The 24,149-nt window shown below is 40.4% G+C and overlaps 1 protein-coding gene across 2 annotated transcripts in view; it reads left to right on the top strand.

The window, feature by feature from the left end:
* TBCD (tubulin folding cofactor D) overlaps window positions 1-24,149 on the top strand; it is a 112,039-nt gene that overhangs the window by 78,407 nt on the left and 9,483 nt on the right. For both annotated transcript variants that reach the window (XM_021535835.3, XM_021535834.2), the window contains exons 25-34: window positions 122-198; window positions 2,398-2,479; window positions 5,977-6,095; window positions 6,880-6,971; window positions 7,828-7,968; window positions 12,472-12,555; window positions 14,038-14,196; window positions 15,306-15,444; window positions 21,250-21,371; window positions 22,257-22,334. In XM_021535835.3, coding sequence (XP_021391510.2) covers window positions 122-198; window positions 2,398-2,479; window positions 5,977-6,095; window positions 6,880-6,971; window positions 7,828-7,968; window positions 12,472-12,555; window positions 14,038-14,196; window positions 15,306-15,444; window positions 21,250-21,371; window positions 22,257-22,334 — 1,093 coding nt within the window. The remainder of the gene's footprint in view (window positions 1-121; window positions 199-2,397; window positions 2,480-5,976; window positions 6,096-6,879; window positions 6,972-7,827; window positions 7,969-12,471; window positions 12,556-14,037; window positions 14,197-15,305; window positions 15,445-21,249; window positions 21,372-22,256; window positions 22,335-24,149) is intronic.

Below are 24,149 nucleotides of genomic sequence, written 5' to 3'. Positions count from 1 at the left end.
GAAAAAACCAAGGACACAGGTTGATCTGTGTAATTGCTGGTCTGTGGAAAAATTAAATGGAGAGTGTTGAAGTTCAGAAAGTAAGAAAACTTAAAGCTGTTTATGTTCCTTGCTGTTCCAGGTGGTTGGCAGTGGTTAATAAATGACAGTCTAAGGCATCTCCCTCTTGTTTCCAGTGCTGCACGACAGCATATAAAGGTACAATAATTTCTCCTCCTTCATGTGGTCACATTAAATACAAAATTAGAAATACTTTTGCTTTCCTTTGGTGGATTATCCATGGGATCTTATTTCGGTTCATGAATGCATGTTTCATAGATGTGTGAGAAGGGGTATTTTAAGAAGTGTATTTTGAATTCCTCAAGATTGCAGTGGACTTTTCTGATTAACACTTGAGCAGTTATCCCCAAGGTTGCTCCTGTCTGTACCTCTGGACAGGGTGAGGAGTTGCTGATGGTGCTGGAAGCTGCTCCCTGGTTACATTTTTGCTTCTGTTTTGGTGCACCTGTAATATGTGTGGCTTCAGAGAACTCTTGTGACAATTAAAAATGCTCTGGGTGGTGCCCACAGGTACTGAGGGTGTTTGGTAGCTCTGCGAGCTCTGCTGTGAGTTACCAGAGTTACTCAGGACAAGGAGCTTAAATTTTCCATTAATCTCTGCTGCAAATCCTTTTTCTGTGCTCTCAGACTGCTCTGATTCTGAATATTAAATCCATTGATGGATATGTCTCATGCTGTTTTATTTGCATCATCTTAACACCTCCAGTTATTCACCTTAATTTTCCCCAGAATTCCCATGGCAGTTTGATCTCGTGCTCTTAAAGGCACTGCTGAATTAAAAAGGCAATTTCTGTCTGCCCTGCTAGAGCTTACAGACAATCTGAATTTAACACACTGTTTTCATTGTGCTAGGTTTTAATAATAAGATAAAAAGACATTTCAGGTATCTCACACCTCATCTTTTAAAGCTGTCCTTGGGAGACAGAGGAGACTGGAGTTCTATCCAAATCACTGAAGGAAATTAAAAAAAGAAATTTGAATTCTTAGGATATTCTTTTGGCATTAACAATTTATTCAAACTGCTGGTATGTCTTCTAAGTGGAACTTCTAAAGCAAAAGCTTAGAAGAATTAATTATAGGCTGTAGAGAATTTTAACTTGTTTGGTGAACATCAGTTAAAGCCAAAAAAGTGTATTTAGTAAATGACAGCTTTCTCACTTATTTCTGCTTCTGCTTTAGAGAGGAATAATTGTAAGAGCAATGCTTAAGATGTTGAAAATTAATCTTCTTTTTTCAGACATACACTATTCTTTTCCAGTTGAACTTCATACATTTAAGGTGAAAAACATTTAATTTAGAAAGTGAAATATCTGAGCAATCTGGTCTGGCTATGGCAGAGGTTGGATAATTTAGCCTTTAAAGGTCCATGATCTACAGCAGTTAGATAATTCTGCTTATTTTGCTACTATCATGCCTATGGTAGTTAGAATATTGTTTTGGTGAATACTGGTTTTCTTTCAAGTCCTTGATTTTGCATAGAGAACTTGTCTGAGGTGTCTTTGAGGGCAGCATGAATCAGCTGGGCAAAATTTCTGTGTTACCTCGGAGATTTCTTGTACCTGGGGAACATAAGTGTTAATAAGTATTGTTGCTGTTAACATGAAGTGAACAATGCAAAGCTTTTGTGTGCTTTCAAATTTATTATAATTTTGGGTAACAGTATATTATCAGCTGAAAAGTATAATTCAGCCATAAATTCTATTCTGTTATGTATTCTTTTAAATTCTGTTGTGTTACATATTCTATTATGGGCTTTCTGAAATAGCAGCTGAGTTATTTTGTGTTCTGTATCAGTAACTGAAACCACTCTAAAAATGAGGAGGCTCAGGTATAACACAACCATTGATCCTTTTCTAAACCAATTCAAATTAGGACACAAGGCCTGTGATCCTGGATATTTGGGCTTTTTTTGTTTTCTACATTCAGTCCATGTTTTTTTCTGTGTTTCCTTTCTGTAGCTCCCTGGGGAAATAGGGTTTGTTTCTTGTCCATCTGGCATCAGTATATAGATATATATGAAAGAAGATGAAATAATGACTGGTGTGTTTTGTAATGCTGTGTCATCCTGGAGGTCTTTCATCTGAACTGAAAATATATTTCATACATTACTGTTATTGTCTTAAATGTTAATTTAGCTTACTGGTCATATTGAAGGAATAAGATTAAAATCTGTTTTTTCCTTACTAAACCACTATTGAGAAGAAATAATAAGAAAGGAAATGCCAGTATCTGAAAGGAGTTTTTTGTTTTTTTCCTTTTTTTTTTAAATCCACTTTCTTTTTCCTTAAAAATTTAAAGTATGAGGTGAGTAAATGCATTTCTGTGCCTTTGTTGCAGGAGTCTGCAGTGTCTGCACTGGCTGCTCTGTGCAATGAATTTTACATCAACGAGAGGGGAGAAGCTGATCCAGCTCTGCAGGGTAATGATTCATGTTTAACACAGAGGCACAGAATGCTGGGCTGGACCAAACTTGCACTTTGCAGGGATTGCACAGAGTGGGGAGGGGCAGCACTGGTTTTAACACAACCTAAAATTCTTGAGGAAAAAAGGAATTGACAGCTGAAAGTTGTCTGAAAAATGACAGGTGGAAGTGTAGGAAATGTCTCATTTCCTACATAAATGCTGGCTTTAGACTGGAGGTGAGTAGAAGGTACCACCATAATGAATACAAAGCAAATTTATATTGCTTTTCTGTTCCATCCTGTAAAACAGAGAACCAAAGATTGTGCATTTCTAAAATTCTCAATTTTAACAAAGTGAATCTTTCTCACATCCTATTTCGATAAACTCTGCCAGAGATCATGGTGGTTTATAGAAGAACTGCTAGGGGATAAGAACAGGATAGGGAAGGACACCCAGATTTCTGGTGCATGTGAGAGCTCATGTGTTTGTTTTTGGATCAGCAGTACAGGAGGAGGCTTAAACTTCTCCTAGGGGCGTATGAATCAGCATTTTTTTTATGCTGCTTTTCTTGTACCTGTCTTCCTTTCAAGGATCAAATTGTATCATGTCCATCAGAGACAAACTGCTGGATTGTACAGATAAATATTTTAAGAATAACAATAATTATATTTTTTTCTAAATATGACAGCGAATGTACATATACTTAATAAAATATTTTCTGGATTTTGGCCCTGCCTGCCTGATTTTTTGTGGGCAGCATGGGAAGATGTGATATGGTCCCAAGGCAGATAAAATCCCCACAACCTCAGGAAAGGGTCATGTGTAAAACCAGAACGTGCTGGGCAGGAGGAGGCAATGCTGAGTCAAAGCCAACAAGGTAAAAATGAGTTGAGAAGTTTTATGTAAGGATGTAAATAAGTTTTAGGTAAATTTTATGTAGGTGAAATTTTATATAAGGATGAAGTTTCAAGTTTCTGGAAAAGTCAGGCAGGTGCCCAAGTCAGGAGGGAGAAGGGATCTGCTGGAAGTACAGGCTGCAGATGTTTTACTCATTGCTTTACTCATTTAGACACCTCTGAAACCTCTTGGTTTTTTCCTGGATTTGAGGATGACTTTTCACCTGCCTTGTGCTTGAAGGGACCATGGCAATGTGGCTGTGATGGTCTAGGGACACAATTAGGTCAAATTTGTAGATGCAGACAAAATTTCTCATGGGACTTTCTGAAGTAGATTTGTGAAATGACAATTTTTCTGCCTAGAAAACTCTGTGGTCAGCTCCATCTTGAGTTTTATTTGGCCTTGACTGCACTGGACCCTGCTCCAGATATGATAACAGAAGTGCCATTACACATGCAAGCATCTTTAAAAAAAAAAAAAAAACCAAACCAAAAAAAGGTGTATTTTATCTCTGTACTGATAAAACTTAAAAATTTTGTGCCTGTCTGTTGTGGGATTGAAATCCAGTAGTAAAAGTCCTCCCAGAGTGTGTGATGGCTGTGGGTATGTGTGGAAGCTGCAGTGCAGGAAACATTCAGCACAGTGCAGGTGCCTTAGATAAGTCAGTCTGAACTTACCTAAGCAGGTAAAGCAAGTCTGGACATGATTAAGGGGAAAAAAAAACCCCAAAAAAACCCACAACATTTTGGTAAAATTTAAGCAGCGTTTCACTGTTGCTTGATGATTAAAATGAAAACACCAATCAAGGGTGCTTTAGCAGTCTGACATTCTGAATTTGTCCTTATTAGGCTGCATTTTTATTGAATCACTACTTTTCTCTTTGTTTGTTTTGACCTTCTCTTAGTGTTTTCTTTATCTGTCTTAGTGTGTTCTGGTTTGGTTTTGCTGACTTTCTCTTTTAATATTCTTTCAGGATGGGTTGTGTGGAATTAATATTGTAGATACTTCATAGGCCCTGTTGGTTTATGAAGCTGAAGGCTCTTAGAAGAATATTAACATTTGCATTACACTTTCCACCATAATTACTGAGTGGTTATAAGTACAGAGCTGTTGTTTGTTTGTTGCTGTGTCATTTGGCTGAAATGTCAATCTTAAATTTACATCACTCAAAGTGGAGACTGTCACAGCTCACTGTTCAAGATCTTCTTGCTGTCACAGCAAACACTGCATCTTCCTATGGCCTCAGGACTCTTAAGAGCCTGGTGTTTTGGAAAATTTGAAATAAATGTGCTTATCTGAAGGTGTTGCTCACCTCTGGCCAGGAGCTGGGCTGCTGATGGGAGGAACGAGCTGGGGCCTGTCCATTGCACTGGGGTGTAAAAAAACCACTCATGAATTATGATGAATGGGGAGTTTCTAGTGGCAGCTCTTCTTTCTTCCTCTAGCAAATATTGCTCAACCATTTAAACCTTAGATTACAGTAGGCAGTGGCACAATTATGTAATCTTCCCAGGATCTCTGGTTCTTTTTCTTTGAGGATTAAAAAGTGTCTCTGCAGTAACGGGATCGATCAGACCACCTTGCTTCTGTCTGGATCTGTGTTTATTGTAGCTGGCTTGGAGAAGCTTTTTTGGAGTACCTTGTTTTTCTCTGTATTTTACAGAGGAGTTTAATGTGAAAAGTTGGGTAAAGGAAGTATTGGCTGTAAGTCTGAGATAAAGACTGCAGCAGAAATGTGAACCTGTTCCTGACTTTTACTCCTTTTATTTTTTTGTACACTCTCATTTTCTGCTTGATATTGCTTTACATGTTTCCTGAGGCTCCTTTTCCCATGCCCAGCTGGGTTTATTCTGTGTTTATTCTGTGTTTTTTGACTCTGCTGCTATTTGTGGGGTCACTGTCCCTGCTGTGTCCTGTGCCAGCACACAGAACCAAAGGGGACATTTCTTCCTGAGCTTTCTCCTCCAAAACACCCAGCTTCATTTACTTCATTTTCTTTCTGTGAAAAATGATCTGAAATTATCTCACTCTTTAGCTATGATCTCAGTGTGTGCTTAAACAGTACTCCAGTCAGGAGTTTTCTGAGGGAAAACTGTTAAAATAATTGATATTCACAAACTTGGGGATCTTCTGCCTAACACAGAACATTTATCCAAAGATAGAAAATGGTGATCTATAAATACAAAAAGAACTTGCTCCACTGTGCTTAGCCAGAAATTTGTGCTTATACTTGATAAGCCTCTAAAATTGAGAAGTTTTTCTTTTCTGTCTCTGAAGTAATAGGCTTAGTATAAATAAAAAGTCAGATTTTTAGACAGAAAATATTAATTCATACATGTAAAAGTGAACATGTTAAAATTTTTATCCTTTCCCTGTAGAAAATTAAGGTATTTTAGTTTATTTTGAACTAAACTAAATTTTTAGTTAGTTTTTTTTAGTTCTAAATGAACTAAATGAATATTTTAGTTCTAAATGAACATTTTAGGTCAACAAATCACAATTTTTTTCCAGCTGCTTTGTTTAGGGGATCTTTTCCTTATTTTTTTCCCCTTAGCCAAATATGAAATTCTAACGATGTGGTGGTTGCTTTTCACTCTGCAATTGTATTTTTTCCAGATGAACTGGTGACACAGTACGTTTCAGAACTACAAAACGCAGAGGAAATGATTCGTTGTGGCTTTTCACGAGCTCTTGGGGCCCTTCCAAGATTTCTGCTGAAGGGCAGGCTCCAGCAGGTGAGAAAACAGGATCATTGTAATGAGAACAGGGCACGAGACTTTCTGAGTGAAACCTGTGACAGTAATCAAATAAATAATAATGATCATAATTAAAGGTCTTTGTCAAGGGGATTTGAATGCTAATGTACAGAAAAGCATCATGAGTTGAGCTTGCCATAGTTTCTGATAATTAATGTTTAGCCCTGCTTTAGTAGTGTTATTGGAAAGCCAGAGGTTGGATTAACCCTTTGCTATGGGACATTGGTCCAAGGGAACAGAGAAGATAGGGGGGAAGGATCCAGGGGAAGAGAGATTTGCTACAGGGATTGAACTGAAACCCCTGGAGAAACTGAGATATAGGAAGCCACAAAGTAAAATAGAAATACAGATTTAGAATACAGATTTTAGCTTTTAGTAGAAACTTACACCTAAGTGCCTTGAGTAGCTAAAAAGCTGCAGCAGAGAGCAGAGGCCTTTTTGCCCTTAGCACAATTCTACCATAGAAGTGGTATTTCTGTAAGGTTACCTGCCCCAGACAAAATGTAAACTTAGCCTGTTGTTCACATTTTTTAGCTATATTGTTCCCATAAACAAGAAGAACTGATAGAAATACTTATATAGTTCTGAGTAATACTCTGGTAATGTTGTGTAAAATTTTACAGGCCTCTCCTGGTGAGAATCCAAACTCTGCTGCCTGCTTGGTTCCTTCATACAGGGTTGAACTCACTTTACTATGATACCTAAATTTAACACAGTAAAAAAAGCTTAGGATTTATATATCTCAATCTTTGTATTTTTTCAGGTTTTGGAAGGTCTAAAAAAAGTTACAATAATTTCCCCTGAGGACGTGAGCTTTGCTGAAGCCAGGAGAGATGCCTTAATAGCAATTGCAAAGTATGTTTCTCACCCCTGCTTGTGTCTAATTTTAAATCTTTCTGTAGAAGCTTTCTCCTTTCTGCTGGGAGCATGAGTCTTGAAATCAGTTACAGGCTTGACTGCATAGCCATTACTCAGTTTATTTTTGATTCAGAGAATTACCACACACGTAACTATGGACTTCAGCTCTGATAGTGCTGTCAGGTTTTTATCAGTTAACTGACTACCCAGAGTGTATTTTAATGTTTGCCTTTCTCATGGGCTGCAATTTAATGAGCTTTACTGAGGAGGAAGAATAGATGTTTTTTCCACAATCTTAAAAAGATTGAATTGATTTGAAGAAATTGTGCCTTTTGTTTAAAGGAATATTTTCTGTGTTGAATGTCACAGTGCAGTTAACAGGATACATTAGTATTTTATGCTCTGTTACACTGCTAAAAACCCCATGTCTTCAAGGTAAAGAAGTTTAATATCAGGTTCAATGCACATTGTGTTGGCCCTTTGCTCTTCTTCCTGACTTCATTTTAAGGAGAGTTCAGAACTTCACAGATACTGAAGCATGTTCCTTTTTGGAGTGTTACAAATGTGAAAGCTTTTCTGGAGTACTTTGATTTTCTCTGCATTTTATAGGAGAGTTTAATGTGAAAAATCAGGTAAAGGAAGTAAAGCAACCTACTTTCCTGCTGAGACCTTAGCTTTGCCAGTGTTTCTTTGAACCCAAACGCTGCTCAGAACTCCTCAGGTCAAATTCAGCACAGAAAAATTCCTCATTCCCTCTGTAGTGGACATTACAGGTGGTGTGAATTTTATTAAGTAACATAACAAAACTTGATCTTCATTGCCTCCTATCCCTTCTTTTCCTCTTTTTTGGAAGGGTTTGCCAGACAGTGGGTGTGAAGGGAGATGGATCCCAGCAGGAATATGTGTGCAGGGACAACGTTGATCAGATTTATGCCACGCTGCTCACCGGTGTCACCGACTACACCACCGACAGCCGGGGTGATGTTGGAGGATGGTAAGGTGGGGTGAAATCCAGGGCCAGCTTTGGTGTCAATGAAAAGCTGATCTGTTTTCAAAACCTCTTAGAAACAAGATCTCCAAGCCTTTGGAGATTTGAGCCTAGGTGGGATTAGGAATGCACAGGAAGAGAAGTAGAAAGTGAAAGGTGAGGCTGACAAGTTTTGGTTGTCCTTGCTCAGAAGTTGGGAATATGGGGACCGAGATGTTCAAAACCAAAGTTAAGCCTTTTTCTGGTTCTGTGGGTGGCGTTAGTTCCTTTTAGTGAATACCAGGAATGCATTCTGTTGCAAAACAGGGATTTAAAGCATTATTTCTCCTTATTTGAAACAACACATTGGGTCCTGCCTGATCTCTCCTGCTGCACATTGCTGTTGTGGGGATTTTTTGCCAGGAGAGGGAGTAGCTGCATAACCTGTTGAGAGGGATAAAAAAATCTCAATTGTGCTGCAGCATCACCAGATCTTTTGTAAGTTTAAGATTTCAGTGATTTCAGATATGATGCTGCAAGAATAAATCATAAGTCTATAGGAATACATCTGCTGATGCGAAATCTATAGCATAGGTAGATAAAAAAATTTAGTAACTTAATAAGATTTTAGTAATACCAAGTCTATAGCAGTCCTGTTTTCATGGCATTCCTCAGTCTTCAAGGTCCCCCTAATATACAAAGATTCAGTATTTAGCACTCTGAATGCTCTGTATTCCTTCAGTAACAGTGATTTGGAAAGGCAGTTTCAAAATTCCTGACTGTAAAGGCTCGTGTCCTTCTTTGGGTTTGTGTTTCATTTCCAAAGCAGCTCTAACTGGGGATGTGTCAGCTCTTACTGGTTGCAAATTCCTTCCAGCTTTGAATGTGAGAGATCATGAAGAGCTCTTGTTATTCATGCCATCCTGTAGAATTACACAGCATAGGAATATGGATCTTACAAACCAATCATACTCCTGTCAGTGTGCTTTTCTGCACATATTTATGAGATAAATATGCCCAGCCTGAAGTAGTACTTGTTAATAAAAAACATCAAATTATCCTAGTTCAGGAACAAGTTCAGTAATCTGCAGATTTAAAATACTTTTGATGCTGTGTAGAAGCCTCAGAACAGTAACATTCAGTATAGAGAAGCCACAAACTCTGTAAATGAATGTGATAGAGTAATTTTAGTTGTCTTTTGTTTGACATGTGATAGCGTAATTTTAGTTGGTTTTTATTAATTAGCAGTTGATTTTGAGTAAAATGCTGGTTTTGAAAGGCCTCTTAATTTTGTTGTCTGAATCCATAATTTGAATTGGAGATGTGCAGATATATGTTGCTTTTAGAGATGAAGAATCAACCTGTTTAACCTGTGGGTGATACTGTTTGTGTGGTATGGTAATGAAGTGGTAAAATACATGTATTTGACCTGTCTGGCAGCTGCATGAAGAGTCTCAGGGTACAGAGATGAGTGTTCTGGATTTTAATTAACAACCTATTGATAGTTCACATCTTGTACCTGGCTCTGCTTTTGCTACCTGCCAGACAGGAAGGAGTAAGTGCCTGTAAAGTACTGGTAAGAAATAATTCTGCTGGTTGAAAACATTTTGTTATTTTTTTCAGTTTGTTGAAGAAGTTCTTGTCCAGCCATCACGTGGAGGTTTTGAGTGGATTGTGTCAGTCATATCTGTGCAGTGTTTGTATGAAATAAAGGCTTTAAACAGTCACTACCTTCTTCCTTGGAGGGCATTTTCAGCAGTGCAGGATGAGCAGGAGTGGCTGTGCCCATCCCTGGCATGGTGACACATCCTGCCCAACTGGCACCTGCTGGGTTAGGCTCAGATTTGTTCTGTCCTGTTTAGAGCTCTGCCCTGCTCAGTCTTAACTTCAGTGTCATCATTTCATTTGGTAGCCCTGGGTTTGTTTTAAAACAGGAAAAAATAAGTTAATTACAATGCCATTCTCCTTTTCAGGATTCCTCATTAGGCTTGAACAGGGCAGGTGCTGTGAAGTACATTTGTAAAAACCATGTGGGATGGGAGCTGTGTACACAGCCTGGAACCATCTCTTGTCTTGTGGAGGAAGAAAACTTGTGATTGTGCTTTTTTCAATATGCTAGTGGGCAAGGAACAGTCAAAGCACAGTCAGAACTTGCAGGTTGTGCTCTGCAAGGCACTGGCAATGGCAGATCTCACCAGTTCCAGTAATGCAATAATTATAGGCTGTAATAGTTATAAATAGGCTGCAGTAATTACAAATAATTAAAAACATTAAATAATATTCTATATTATGTATACTATATAATATTATATATAATATTATATATAATAGAAATATTAAATAATTATAAATAGCTCCTCTGTCTTTGCACAGAAGGGAAGTGTCAGTTCTGCAGCAGAAGAAAGTTACTTTGTGCCATGTTATCATTGGGCATTGTGTAACTGGCCAGCCTTGTCCCTTTAGCACTTCACTGCAATATTTGCAAACGTGTTGCAAAAGTTAATGGCACAAATAATCCAGACTGCTCTCAGCTTCAGCTGGGGTTTGTGTGTTTGGATTTTCCCAGTTTTCTGTTGTGGCATCCAGCTTCTCAGCTGGTTAAATTGTCATACAGCAGGGAAATAATAACACAGGGCACGAAATCAGAGATCAGGAGGTGTCTGACATCTCCTTAGAAGGGGAAACAAGGATGCAAAGCAGGGAGGGTCAGGTGCAGGTCACTGCAGCCTGCAGAAGGAAGGAGCTTGGCTTTCCCTGCTGTCACAGGAGCAGGAGGGAGCTGAATGTGTCACTAACACAAGGCAGGGCTGACAGAAAATGCAGTAATACAGGGTGGGGAGGCAGAGAAAAGGAAGACACACTGAGCTTTGTGTTTGCAGAGCCAGGTGAGGTACTGGAGAAGGTGAGGACCTGGCTAAGTGTAATTAGGTATTCAACTGAGCTTCCACATCTGAGAGCATCCACTGCAGTTCTCCACAACTCTTGTTTATCCTTTTCTGTGTCTTCGTTTCAAAACAGAACAAAACACAGTGGAACTTCCAAAGAGATCCTGAGGAAATTAAATTCCCAACAGCCATTAAAATTCAAAAGTGCTTTGAGCACCAGATTCTTTTTTTTGAGCTTCTTTGGGCAGTTCCAGCCACAATCAAGTCAAGAAAACTGTAAATCAGAGGGGGAACGGGGATCCTTTCTCATGGCAGCTGAAGGCTTTTGTGGCCTCTCAAATATCAATGCTTTCTCATTCTGTTTCTTCTAAACCAATGAATAAGATGGAAAGATAGAGAGAGAAATGCTGTTTTTCTGGAGAGACTTTGTCCTTTTTGTGTAATTTTTGTCTTTCTTTAATAGACTCGTGGGAAAGTTTCACCAACTTTTCTCTGCATATGCAAACTTTACCTTTCTTTTGACAGATTGTTTGCTGGGACATGTCTGGTTTGTCTACAGGTGGTAGACATGAATATCTAAGTCAGATATGATACAAAAAACTAGTAAAACATAACCTTGAGGAAAGACTGCCAGACTTGTTTTAAGCTGCTTTGGAAAAAATGATGTAATTTACCTTTTTTACCATTACAACAAATGTCCCACCCAGTTTCAGATTGCACCTGCAACTGTTTTCAAGTTTTTTTGGAAATCAGCAAGAGGAGTATTTCTTCTCATAGAAGGCTGCTGGGCCTTTTAAAATATTTTTTTTTTTTCCTTTTTAAAAAAATTATTACTGGGAAAGGATGACATTACTCTGAGCTGCTGATGTAGTGAACATGCTGGGCCTGCTCTTGTGCAGGATCATGTAACCCACTGAGGTATTGCACTTGTCTTAAGAAAAGAATCACTTTTAAAAACTCATGGATTGACAAGACATTGTTTAAAAAAGCATACTGATTATTATTTGATTGAAATTACACCTTTTTTTTTAATTGTATTTAGACATTTTTAAGAGAGCAGATCATTATCTAGATAGGACTCACTTCAAGCACAACTTAGTGTTACTTTGGTCAAACTTTTTGTGAAATTAATTACTGTTTAGCATAGAGATTTAAGGCACTCTTGAGTCACAACTTGTTTTTAATGTTGGAAATATTAAGCTTGAAAATTTACAGGAATATGACAGTCTTAACAGTATTCAACATCTGAATATGTGTTGAATATGGTCAAAATGTGGCTTGACGTTTTCAGAAAATAATTTGAAGCAGACAGAGCACTTAAGTTTAAATACATCTACTTACACATGAAATATTAGTAATCATTATCAGTTTTAACCTTCTTAAAATAAAGAATAAGCCTGGTGACATCTGGCTGGGATGAAAACCAGGCTGGTGAGGCAGGGGTGACTGCTGGACCCTCAGTGCGACGTGAGCTTTGTTTCACAGAGTGGGACTGGAATGGGGACACTCCTTGTCCTCCCAGAATATGGGAGCTGCTCTCAGAGGTCCTTGCTTTTGTTCCTGTGAATGTGTGCTGGTGTTTCCACCCAGGTGATGTGTTTGTTGAAATAAGTGCTGCTGCTCTGCTCTGTCTGTGTCTCCGCAGGGTGCGGGAAGCTGCCATGACCAGCCTGATGGAGGTGACCCTGCTGCTGGTGCAGAACGAGGCAGAGCTGATCCATGCCAACACGTAGGCACTGTTCTGTCCTGTGTCTCAGCTCCTGGAGCTCCCTCCTCCACTCCCTGCAGGAATGCACTGCTTGCACACTCTGTGCTCCTCCTTTGTTGAGTGTGGCAGAGCTTTGACCAAAGCGCATCAAGCCCACGCGCACGGGGAGGATGTTGCAGCTGCTTTTCGGAGGGAAAACCTTGTTGGGAGCACATGGGTGGCAATCCCACCTTGGAATTGCAGCACAGCTGTGGGATTTGGGCTAAACCTGCCACCTCTGTGGTGCTTCCCAGTAGTGCTCACTGAAACAGAAAGCAAAACCTGCCTGCTTAACCAGAGTGTCACATCATTAATTCATAATGTGATCAAATGTGAGCATGACTTTGGATTAGTTTCTTTTCAGAATTATTAGTAAGGAAATAAAGAAAAAGAATTTACACTGAGCTCCTGATTTTTGATTTCATTATATGGTACTCCTAATACTAAAAGAACTAGTAATAAGTGTATTTTTAAAACATAGTTTGAGCCGCAGTAAAACTTAGGTCCTACGAATAAAATAATTAATAAAAAGTACCATTTTTAAAATATAGTTTGAGCTGCAGTAAAACTTTCCTAAGAATAGAAGAATTAATAAAAATCACCATTTTTAAAACATAGCTTGAGCTCCAGTAAAACTTTCCTAGTGGTGGTATTGATTTGTAGACAGAGTGTGCCAGTGGTTCAGTGAACATGTACATAGTTTGGGATTTAATTAAAAAAAAAACAAACCCAAATGTTGAAGGACACCTAGAAGGAAGGTACTGGATTCTCTAAGAACACACTGCTCACTAGTGCCCATTTTCAGGGGCTTCATACACAGATTGTCCACGTGGAACTGAGAAAAGCATTCCTGCCAGCTGGATCCCATTTTGTAAATATTCTGGGCCTTGGTGTAACTGAAGGAATTGTGGCTGGTTTTACTATCATTAGTGGCCCTTTCTGAAGGATAAAGGACCTTGTGAGACACAGTATTGTAGCTGTGAGTTTAAGTTGTGAGCAGAAACAAAATAAGGATATTGTTAAAACCAAGCCAGAGTTGAAGTGATTTATTTGGGATATATGAGATGTCCTCTGCTACGTGTGAAGTTTTCTACTTCAAAATGTGCTTTTCTCAAAGTTCTGCTCTATTTCCATCTGAAATGTTACAGTTCAGCCGAGTCATAAATTACTTTGTTATCTTTTTGGATGAAGGGTGGAGCAATATATGTAAAAGGTGGATAAAATACTGTGTAACATTAATGTCATGCTGGTTTTTGATTGATTGATTGATCGATCTGTGGAAGATAAAGCCTCAAGATTCTATCACCATGTGGGTGTTTTAAATCACTTGTGTGTTCATTCTGAAGGGTTAAATCAGAATACTTTCCTAGCAGGATCATTCTTATTCATTTAATTGAAACAATTTAAATCTAAATACACATTCTGCTGCTTAAATTTCCTGATTAATTGTTTTCTTCTTTATAGCTGCAAGCAGATTATGTGCTGGCTGGCTCAACAATCAGCTGAAAAAATAGATAAATTCCGAGCTCATGCAGGATCTGTGTTCCTTACTCTTTTGCACTTTGACCATCCTCCAGTTCCACACATCCCTCATCGAGAAGAGCTAGAGAGGATATTTCCAAGGTAAGGTATTGAAAAATGTCCTAAACCAATGAAAGTAAAAGATAAATGCACACAGTTTCACCTAAACCAAGCAACCTGGTGTCATTTTTATGCCCAGTATGTGTATGAAGGAATATTTGGTGTTGTCAGGATTTCATTGAGTTGTCCTATGAATAATGTTTTCAGCTGGAAAACATTGATCATAAGGATAATTTTTAATGAATTCTATTGTTTTCACCAAGCTCTAGTTGCAGTAGTTTTCCAAGATGGACTTTCTAGTTAAAGCAAGAGTGAGAGCAACTAATTCCTGAGTGGTGATTATTATACCTGATGGGAGTGAGGAACATCCAGCTCTGTCCTTGGGGGATGCTCAGGCTGCTGTGGTCCTCTGCTCTGTCTGTGAGGCTGCTGATCATCAGCATCAGCAGTGCTGGGAGGGTGTGTTGGTCTTTCCTGGGATAGGTCTGTCCTTGGATCAGCTGGTGGTGGGAGAGAACACAGAATGAAACTAAAAATCTTGTTTTCTGAATGGAGGCAAAGGGAACTGCAGTTCACATCTTCCCTGGATCAGAACAAGGATTTGGAGATTCCTCCACTTAACTGGCAGAGGCTGAAGCTTTGATTTGTATTTACCCCATATGCTCAAAGACCAATGTTTGATTTGATACTTAGGTAATTCAGAGACCTTCTTCACTGGTGTGGAGGAGCAATGTGGGGAGGAGAAAAGCCGTGCACCCACACATGATGATTCTTTCCCTTCTGTGGCAGGCACATTCTTCTCTCTCTCAGGATTTTTTCATAGAGGAGCACAGAGGGAAGAAAGAGAAAACAATTTCTATTTCTTCACCTTGTTTTTCCTATGTAGAATGTGTTTGGAGAATTGTTTACCTGGGGTGATGCTTGGTTGGATTCTGGTGAGGATTGTTTGAGCCTGGTGGCCAATCCAACCCACCTGGGGCTGGGCTCTCAGAGAGGGTCACGAGTTGTGAGTTTGTAGTTTTAGTACCTCCTTTAAATAGCATATGAATGTATTATAGTATAGTTATAATAAAGAAATCATTCAGCCTTCTGAACTGAGTCAGACATCAGCATTTCTTCCACCTGCATTTACAGCACCCTTCCCTTTGCAGGTGGGAGAAGGAGGTGCTGAACTGGAACGCGGCGTCGGAGGCGTTCCCGCGGATCACGCAGCTCCTGGGCCTGCCAGCCTACCAGTACCACGTCCTGCTGGGGCTCTCCGTGTCCGTGGGGGGCCTGACAGAGACCACGGTGAGAGCACCACTGCTTTCAAACCTTGGCCTGCTGGGCTTTCTTTTCAGAAGTGTCATTGTCGGGTTTTGGCTTTTTCTTTCTGCCTCTGTCAAGGTCAGCGTTGCAGGCGATAGTTCACATTCAGGTTTAGTTCTGCAGTCTTTCACTAACAAGGCACAAAAATGGCTGACTATCTCTTCTTTCAAGGTCTTTTAAGGCTCAACTATCCAATTAAGAAATGACACCTAAATTATTTTCACTTTTAACCCAATAACTAATCACTCAAAGTCCGCAATGCGGACTTTTCTGTCCAATTACAAAATACCACCCAAACCCATGGAGAAGAAGGTGAAGAAGATCAAGGAAGCCTTCTCCAAGGCCTCAGGGCAGAGGCAGTGCTCTCCTGGGAGTCAGTCTGTCAGCACAGAAAGTCTCAAATTCTCAGCATCCAGAGCACCAGCAGCTGAGCATGCAGGGAAGGAGGAGTGAGGGTGCTTTGTTTGCCCTCTCCTGAGCTGAGAGTTCAGCCCCACAAATCCCAGCGCCACAAATCCCAGCGCCACAAATCCCAGCCCCACAAATCCCAGCCCCACAAATCCCAGCCCCACAAATCCCAGCCCTGTGCTGACTCTCCCAGCTGAGATCAGAAGCAGAGCCCCTCAGCCCAGTGCAAGGTGATTGCTCTTCTCCAATGAGGTGAAAACCAGTTCATTTGTTGTCAGTAGGTATTAACAGTATGCACAGGTTTCTTTTATTAATTATTTTTGATACATTTCCTACTAAAACACCAGTGAGATGTCAGAAGTTCCATTACGAAGAAATACCATTCAAATGTCTGTCTTAATGCTCTGAGCTTTGCAATCCTTATTTCATTCTTCTGGCATGAAGCATCTCTTTATCACTGGCTTTGGCAGTCTGCTATTCTGCCAAATTTTTCCCTGCTTACTTATAAATTTAGTGTATCCTTCTATCTTTATATTACAGCTTTCATTGGTAGTTTCAGAATTCTTTTTTTCAGATGTTTGGCTTATAACATTTTTTAATCTGTTGTAGCCAAAGATGTAAAATACAAGGGGACAATTTTGGGGGTAAGGACATGGTTCAATATGACACCACAGAGGAATATAAGAGCAGTAACAGAATATTTTGGACTCTCAGTTAAGTCTTTAAATCCCAGTGGTCCTGTAACAGGAGGAGGAGGTGGAGGATGTGATTCAGCACCCCAACAGTGGTTAAGAGTGTTTCTAATTAAGATTTCCATCTCAAATTAAGAAAACCAGTAGAAAAGTGCTGGGAAATAAGAGTTTTTGTGGAGGGGGAGCAGCTCCTGCTGGGTCACAGCAAGAGGGAGTTAAAATCACCTGCAGCTTGTCTCCCATGCCTTCCCCTTGTCCATCACAACTTGCCCAAGTGATTTTTTTTTTTTTTGCCTGGTGCTGTGGGTTCTGCTCTTGGGATCAGGAGGTATCTGTGAGCCTTTGGGCTGCTGGAGCAGAGAATTCAGTGTCTGTGCAGTCTCTTGTATTTAAGCCAATTCTGAGCATTTTAATGTTTCTAAAATGGCAACTAATTATATGGCAAGGGCTATTTTAAAACTTTGAAAACATGTGTGTGTTGGTTTGTGACAGTAATTATCAGATAGACAATGTAACTCTTAACAGATTTCTTTAATAGCAAACATGCACATGAAATTCAGCTTTCAGTCAAGCACAGTTAATTATAGGAGGCTCCATCAAAACCAAAGTTATTTGTCTAAGTAAAAAAAGGAGGAAAGTTTTGGAGAAACAGACATTTTGGCTGCTAGCTAGGGTCAGAGGAAAATTCCTATTCAGTATTTTATTTTTTTTTTAACTCCTAGTTGCATTTAGTTATGAACAGTTCAGTTACATGCAGCTCCCTTCCCTTGTTACCATCTGACAGTGTGTTAAGGAAAACCTTCTGCAGTGTTCTCAAAGTGTGACTGTGAAATGTTAACTTTGCTGTGACCCTCCAGTTTTCTTTAAAGGCTTGTTCTGCCTAAAATATTCTTGAGGACTCTAGAAAGAAAATGAGCTAATTCTCTCCTGAGTCAGCTAGAAAGGAAAGGGAGGGTGCTTACACTTGGGAGTGTATCTGTGTGGTGAATTACTTTTAATATCTAAAATGTGATATAGAAATTAGAATTGATGTGTTTTTACAATGACTGCTATTCAAACTATTCTGTCAAAGCCTGTAACATTCTTTGCTAAATATCCAGAGACTGATTTAAAGCATTAATAGAAAATTTTAAGAACAATCACATTAAATCCATATCAAAGAAGCAGCTTTTTAAAATTGTGTATGGGAGAAAAAGATTCTTGGAATATGTGTTCTTGCTGTAATGTGTGTATTCTTATGACTCTCTTCCCTCTCTCACTTCAGAAATATCTGTGCACATACACATGTGGACATGGAAGTTAGAAAGAAGATTCTTGTCTATGCTGCAAGATAACCTAAGTGCAGATGTCAGTTTGTCTTTTGGTCATCTCAGGGAATTCACAGGAGAAAGGCTCTGTTGTAATTGCGTGGTCAGTGGCAGTTTGGCTGCAGCTAAAATTGCTCTGCAGTGTATTTAGCAAGAGTAGTTCTTTGTTTGGCTTTTTAAAGAGGTTTTCTGGAATGAGCCGTGTGGGGTCTCTGAAGTGTTTTGGTGGCAGTGGGGCTGCTGGAGGAATTGTAGCTGAAGCATTGGAAGTAATCTGGAAAAACAGAAGATGTCATTCCCTGTGGGATTTGGCACTCTGCTCCATCACCATGGTTCAAAGGGCACTTTCTCTGTGTAAAAGAATCTTCTAATTATACATCTGGCCCACAGAGATGCATATTTCTTATGGCTGCATAAAACCCCTCAGTCTGTGGAGATCAGATGTACAATGCTGGTCTTTTTCCAGTGCACAAACCCTGCAGTTGCAGGGGTCAGGATATAATTTTGATATAATTTCATTATTGTTGAACTACATTACATTCAAAATTTTGTTGAAGCACAGGATGCCCTATGATTCCCCTTCCCCCTAAAGAGTGAAAATTGCATTTTAAAATGGTATAGAAATAGTAAGTAAAGCATTTAAAAAAAAAAAAAGGAACAGCATATTCTGAACTCTTAAAATTCCTCCCAGGCAGTACCAGAGCTGTGTTACTGTGCTAGATCTCACAAACAAAAATATTAGGAGATGATATTCTAAAACATCTGGTTACTGGGACAAATTGTATGCAAATCAATGCATATTTGGTGGAAGAAAGAGGCCCAAAATCCTCTTTTTGTGGTTAAGAGTTCTTGAGCAGAATACACCTGAGAATAATTCCAGGCATTCTTTTCTTAGAGAGAAAAATAGTGTGAATGATGATATTCCTGCTTCATGTAAGGTGTCACTGCAGCAAAATACAAACCAGAGCCCATGGATGTGGATCAGGTGTCTTAAATCACTGATGGGTAGCTGAGATTCTGGGTGTAACAGATGCACTATTACAAGCTGGATGCTTCAGCTAATTCTTTTTGACCATATCAGTCCTCAAATCTGGTTTTAGAGGTGCTGCAGCTCTGCTTTGCAAAGCTGACTGGGAGCAGTTTTGTGAAGGTTTGTGTAGAAACCAGCCCAGAGCTGCAGGTGCCTCTCTGCTGGCTGGAGCTGCACGTGTGCCCTGGTTCTGGAGCTTCAATCTTCAGGACTTGAGTTCTGTTGATGCCTCGTGAAGGCTGCCCTAGAGCAGAGGCTGGACAGAGCTAAAGAATAAAGCAGGGATTTATTCAAAGGATCTCCTCAATGGATCCACCTTGGGCAGCACGAGAGCCCAGCCAGGGCTGCACCCAAGATGAACCAAAATGGTCCCAAAATGGACACGAGGTCTCTCATTTTATCAGTTCTGCTCCATTTGCACATTGGGTTCATTGTCCAATTCCAGCTTTAGCCCATGAAGTCCCATCCTTCTTGTTTTTCTCTCTTTATTCCACTGCTGTTTCTGCTCTTGGGCCTGAGGTTTGGATCATTTGTCCTTGGTGCCCAGCTGGAGCAGGAATTGTTTTGTCTCCCTGCTCTGTGCACAGAGCTCAGCATCCCCTGATATGAAGCCCAGACCCACAGGCTAAAGGAGCACAGAATATGAGAAATAGAAAAGCTAAACCCTGAGGCATCGCTGCCATCAGGGGCAGGGTGCCTTTGAGCTCTGCTCTCTGCACTGAGCCTCTCCTGTCCCTGCAGGATCTGCTCTTGCCTTCAGTGTTGGGGCAGTCACGCCTTGGCAAACCCTGGTTTTGCTGTTTCATAAGAACAAGATCATTCTCAGGCCTCCTCTTAGATTTGTATCCAAAGTTGTCCCAGTTCCAGCCCATTAACCTCCTAATTTCCTTTCCCAGTCCTTGTGGAACCCCAGGGAAAGGTAAATGTCACACGTTTGATGTAGTGTGAATTTGTGTTCTGCATAGATGAGGAAGACATTTGGAAATATTCTCTGCAAATACTCAGGAGCAGTTAAGATTGCAGCTCAGACAATGAGGCTGGGGCAGAAGGAGCTCACCTGAGGAGGAAATAAGGATTTAACCTGTTCATGTCATGTTATTATGCTGGAGTTTCTGCCAGTAGTGGAAAAATGCCCCCTTTTTCAATCTCTCAAGCAGTTACAGGCTGGATTACCCACACCTGTATTTTTGTATTGTTTAATTACTTGTGCTGTCCTCATTCTCCAGTGTTTCTGATATTCTGCTACTCTGCCTTGGTTTGGCACAGCTCTGGAGCACCCCACCTGGAGCTGTGCTTCTTGCCCTTTATTTCATGCACTTTCTTGCCTTTTCAAGTCATTTGAATCTGCAGAGAAAGCACTGAGTCATTCAACTTCCTTAAAAAAAAATGCTGTGAGATCTCTGAGGCAGTTTAAGAGACAAAAGAAATAGGAGAGAAAATGACACCTGCTAAGATTTTTTTTCTGAGATGGGATTTCCTCTGCCTGTTGTTGATCTCTGCTCTTGGAAGGTGTAAAGACAAAATATTTCTTATTTATTTATAATAGTCTTAAATGCACAGATTGTTTTAAAGGGTAGTATATAATAATTAAGCAGGTTTTGAATTTTCAGGAAATCTTTCTTACAATTGTATATCCTGTGAAGATATTTCAGTCAGGACCCAGTTTATACTGGGCAGACTGGGACACACACCAGTGCTGCATTTGGAGTGTGAAAGAACCACACTGGGTTCAGTCCAGTGTAGCTGCCTTGCACAGATTTTACTGAGATTTGCTGTTATTCTGAAACTCAGAATAACTGAATATTTTTTCCAAATTCCTTGACCTTTTAGAAGAAATATTTCTGCTCCTGCATTGCCCAGGATGTTTCAGTACAGAACAAAGTGTTAAGGTGCAGACTCTGCTGCTTCCCAGGATTGCTGGTTCAGTTCCATCAGCTGTTGAATAAATACTACTTGGTGAAGTCCTGGTGTCCACCTTCACCTTCAGAGTCATAACAGTATTAATATCTGAAGTGAGGCAGGATAGTCATAGTGGTTTAAGGATGCTTTATTTTGAAAGAAAGAAAACAATGAGCCTTCAATGTGGTCTTTTGTGAAAGAGTGGCCAACTTCAGTTTGCCAAGGAAAAGTTTGCCAACTTAAAAAGGAAAAGAAACCCCAACTTTCCCTGAAAATGGGTTAGTGCAGGTCAATAGCCATGGTCCTGTTGGTGCTGATGTGTCTGTGCTGCTGCTGGAGGGGTGTTCCCAGTGCAGCTGTGCTCAGCTGGGAGGGCAGGGCAGTCCTGCAGCCCCTGTTTGTGTGCCAGTGGCTTTGCCCTGTCCTTCACTGGAGCTTCCTTCTGCTGCAGCTCAGATACTCTGCCCAGAGCCTGTTTGACTACATGAAGAAGATCCAGAGTGACCCCAGTGCTTTGGAGAGTTTTTGTGAGACGCTGCTGAAGGTCTTTGAGGACAACCTGCGGAATGACCGGTAATTGGCTTTTTTCCCTTTAGCCCTTTTTCCCTTTCCATCCCTTTTTTCCCTTCCCTTGTGGAAGTCAGATGTGTGGCACATCCAGTGAATGCCCAAAGCTTATGCATTTGCTTTAATAGAGCTGTTTGGTACAGCAGGACCTGTGGTGAAATATGTAACCAAGGAGTGATGGCAAAATATTTTGCATGTTCAAGTTTTTAAATCATAGAATAGTTTAGGTTGCAGGAGACTCAAAACTCATCCCATTCCAGTCCCCTGTCAAGGGCAGGGACACCTTCCACTGTCCCAGGTTGCTCCAAGCCCCATCCAGCCTGGCCTTGGACACTTCCAGGGATCCAGAGGCAGCCACAGCTTCTCTGGGCATGCTGTGCCAGGGCCTCTCCACCCTCACAGGGAAGAATTTCTTCCCAATATCCCTTCTAAACCTTCTCTTTTTCAGCTTTTCCCCTTGTTCTGTCACTATTGTATTTTTATTTTGTTTCTTGTCTCACTATTGTATTTTTATTTGTTTATTTGAAAACATGGCCATAGTTATTCCAGCTGACATGTGTTGGTTCATTTGGTGCAATAACTTCTGATACAGTCTGTGGAATACATTATTCATATTCTAGAAAACAGATTAATGTTTTCTAATACTGTCAATTGTGTTTTCAGGACCCTGCAGATGTAAAGCAGGGGTGTTGTTAATTAGGTTTTTTCCTTTTGGCTGGGAGGGAATGTCCCCATTCAGCCAACACACACAAGGTACTGAGCAACCCTCCTCTGTGTAATTTACCTTGTGTAGGTATGTAGGAAGTTTTCTTCTTTGCTTCTGATTAAAAATAGCATATATCTGTATGCCAAGAAGTGTATTTACCTTGTTGAATAATTTTCTTTCCCCAGGGTGTCTGTACCTCTGCTGACAATGCTGGACCAGATGCTGGCAAATGGCTGTTTTGATATGTTCACTGAGCAAGAGAAGTGAGTTGCTGGAAGTCTCTTTGGTTTATTTTCCACTGTGCAAACAGGGCTCTTCAATCTTGCCCTGGTGCTGCTCTGGGGGGTGAGCAGGGCTCCAAGTGTGAGTCTGTATTGCAATTCTTTCATTTTCCTCAAGTGGGACAAACAGCCTTGAAAGGCTGAATTGACAGAATTTGAAAATTTTGAAAAAATTCTGGCCGAATTGACAAAATCCTTGACTCTCTTGTCTGTGTAGAAGTTTTTGTTACTTGTTCCTTGTTTGACAGCCAGGACATTAATCAAATGCAATTTGCATGTTTCACCTGGCATTCTTGGACCAGTATCAGATCCATTCTTTCCTTTTCCAGCTTCCTAAATCCCTGCTGCTTGGAGCAGATTCCTTGCTGTACTGGGAGCCTTGAGCACTGTGCTGCAGAACCCTCTGTGCCCATGAGTTATGGCTCCCCCAGTCCCACTGCTTTGGTTAATGTGAATATCTCCAAAAATGTTAATTAACATTCTAATAATAATAAAAAAGGGATGTCCCAGCTCCTCCACCCTGAGCTCAGTCTTGTGGAAAGTGTTCAGTTTAAGAACAGATGAGTGAGTGAGATATTCCAATGTGAAATCATGGGGTTTTGCAGATGTTTCAGAAAAGAATGATTTGAATTTCAGTCATATTAATATATATTCCACAAGCTCTCTCAGGCAGCATCTTAGCACATCTGCAGGTATTTACAGGATTGTGCAATGTAAATCCTGCAAGCACAGATACTGGATTGGGAACTTGTTGATTCAAGAACTGCTCACAGCAGATAAATCTGAAAAGCCTTCATCATTCTGAAAGTTTTGATTGAGCCCACTCTTGTCTTGAAGTGTGGTTTTAGATAGTATTTCTGAAATTGCACTTGGCAGTCCCAGTTTGAATGAGAATTTAAAGTGAGTCAAAGACACATGGAGTGAATATTACTTGTTCAGTTTGATAATCGTGCCAGTGATCTGAGGCTTCCACACAGGCTCCAGTCATCCCTGCTGGGGAAGGTGAGAGATTATGGGAGGAAATTCCAGTCCAAGTCTTGTCTCCCAGGTCACTGAACAGAAACCAAGTGGTAGCAGCAATGCCTTTGCTGTGTGAGTGACTCAGACTCAACCCTGTGGTGCCATTGTGGTGCTTTCTGTAAAAGACCTGAAATAAAATCCAGGGCTATTATGGGGGAAAGATTTTGAAGCTGATCCAGATGTATTTGCCTCCAGTTTGATGATGAAACAAAAAAAACAGAATAGTGAAGCAGCCAAGTGAATCATGCTGATGTCAAGGGAGTGAAATGCTGGCCTGGAGTGCAGAACTTGTTGCCATACAGAGCCCAGGAAGGGCAGAGCACTGGGGAGGTGGAAGAAAGTCAAAAGATGGAGAGTTTAGTTCCTGCTTGTGTCAGATTTGGGAATGTAGGTGTCTCCTGGTGCAGAGCTGGCCATGGGTGAGTTCCTGTGGTACTTCACAGGAAGGCAGGTGAATCCCAGGGTTCTGCCATTCTGTGTGTGGATCAACACATGATGGATGAGCCCAAAATTCCCTTTGATGTAATTTTTGCATTTTGTTACTCTGCTAAGTCCTTTGGGTGTATTAGGGATGGATCCACTGATCCTGCTCCAAGGCCTGCCTGCCTGCCCCTGCTGTTGGATGTCACCTGCTCCTTTTTGAACAGAAAAGTCTGACTTTGGGTCTGGTCTCTGGAATGGAACCATTTACTCCCTTTCCAGAGCAGCCTCCATAAAAATGTGTAAGAACATCACAAAGTGGATGGGGAAATGGAGACACTGTTTGGTGTCTCCAAC

This window comes from Lonchura striata, chromosome 19 (assembly GCF_046129695.1).
Source record: "Lonchura striata isolate bLonStr1 chromosome 19, bLonStr1.mat, whole genome shotgun sequence".
In the NCBI taxonomy this organism is placed as follows: Eukaryota; Metazoa; Chordata; class Aves; order Passeriformes; family Estrildidae; genus Lonchura; species Lonchura striata.
This window is presented reverse-complemented; position numbering and strand designations above follow the sequence as displayed.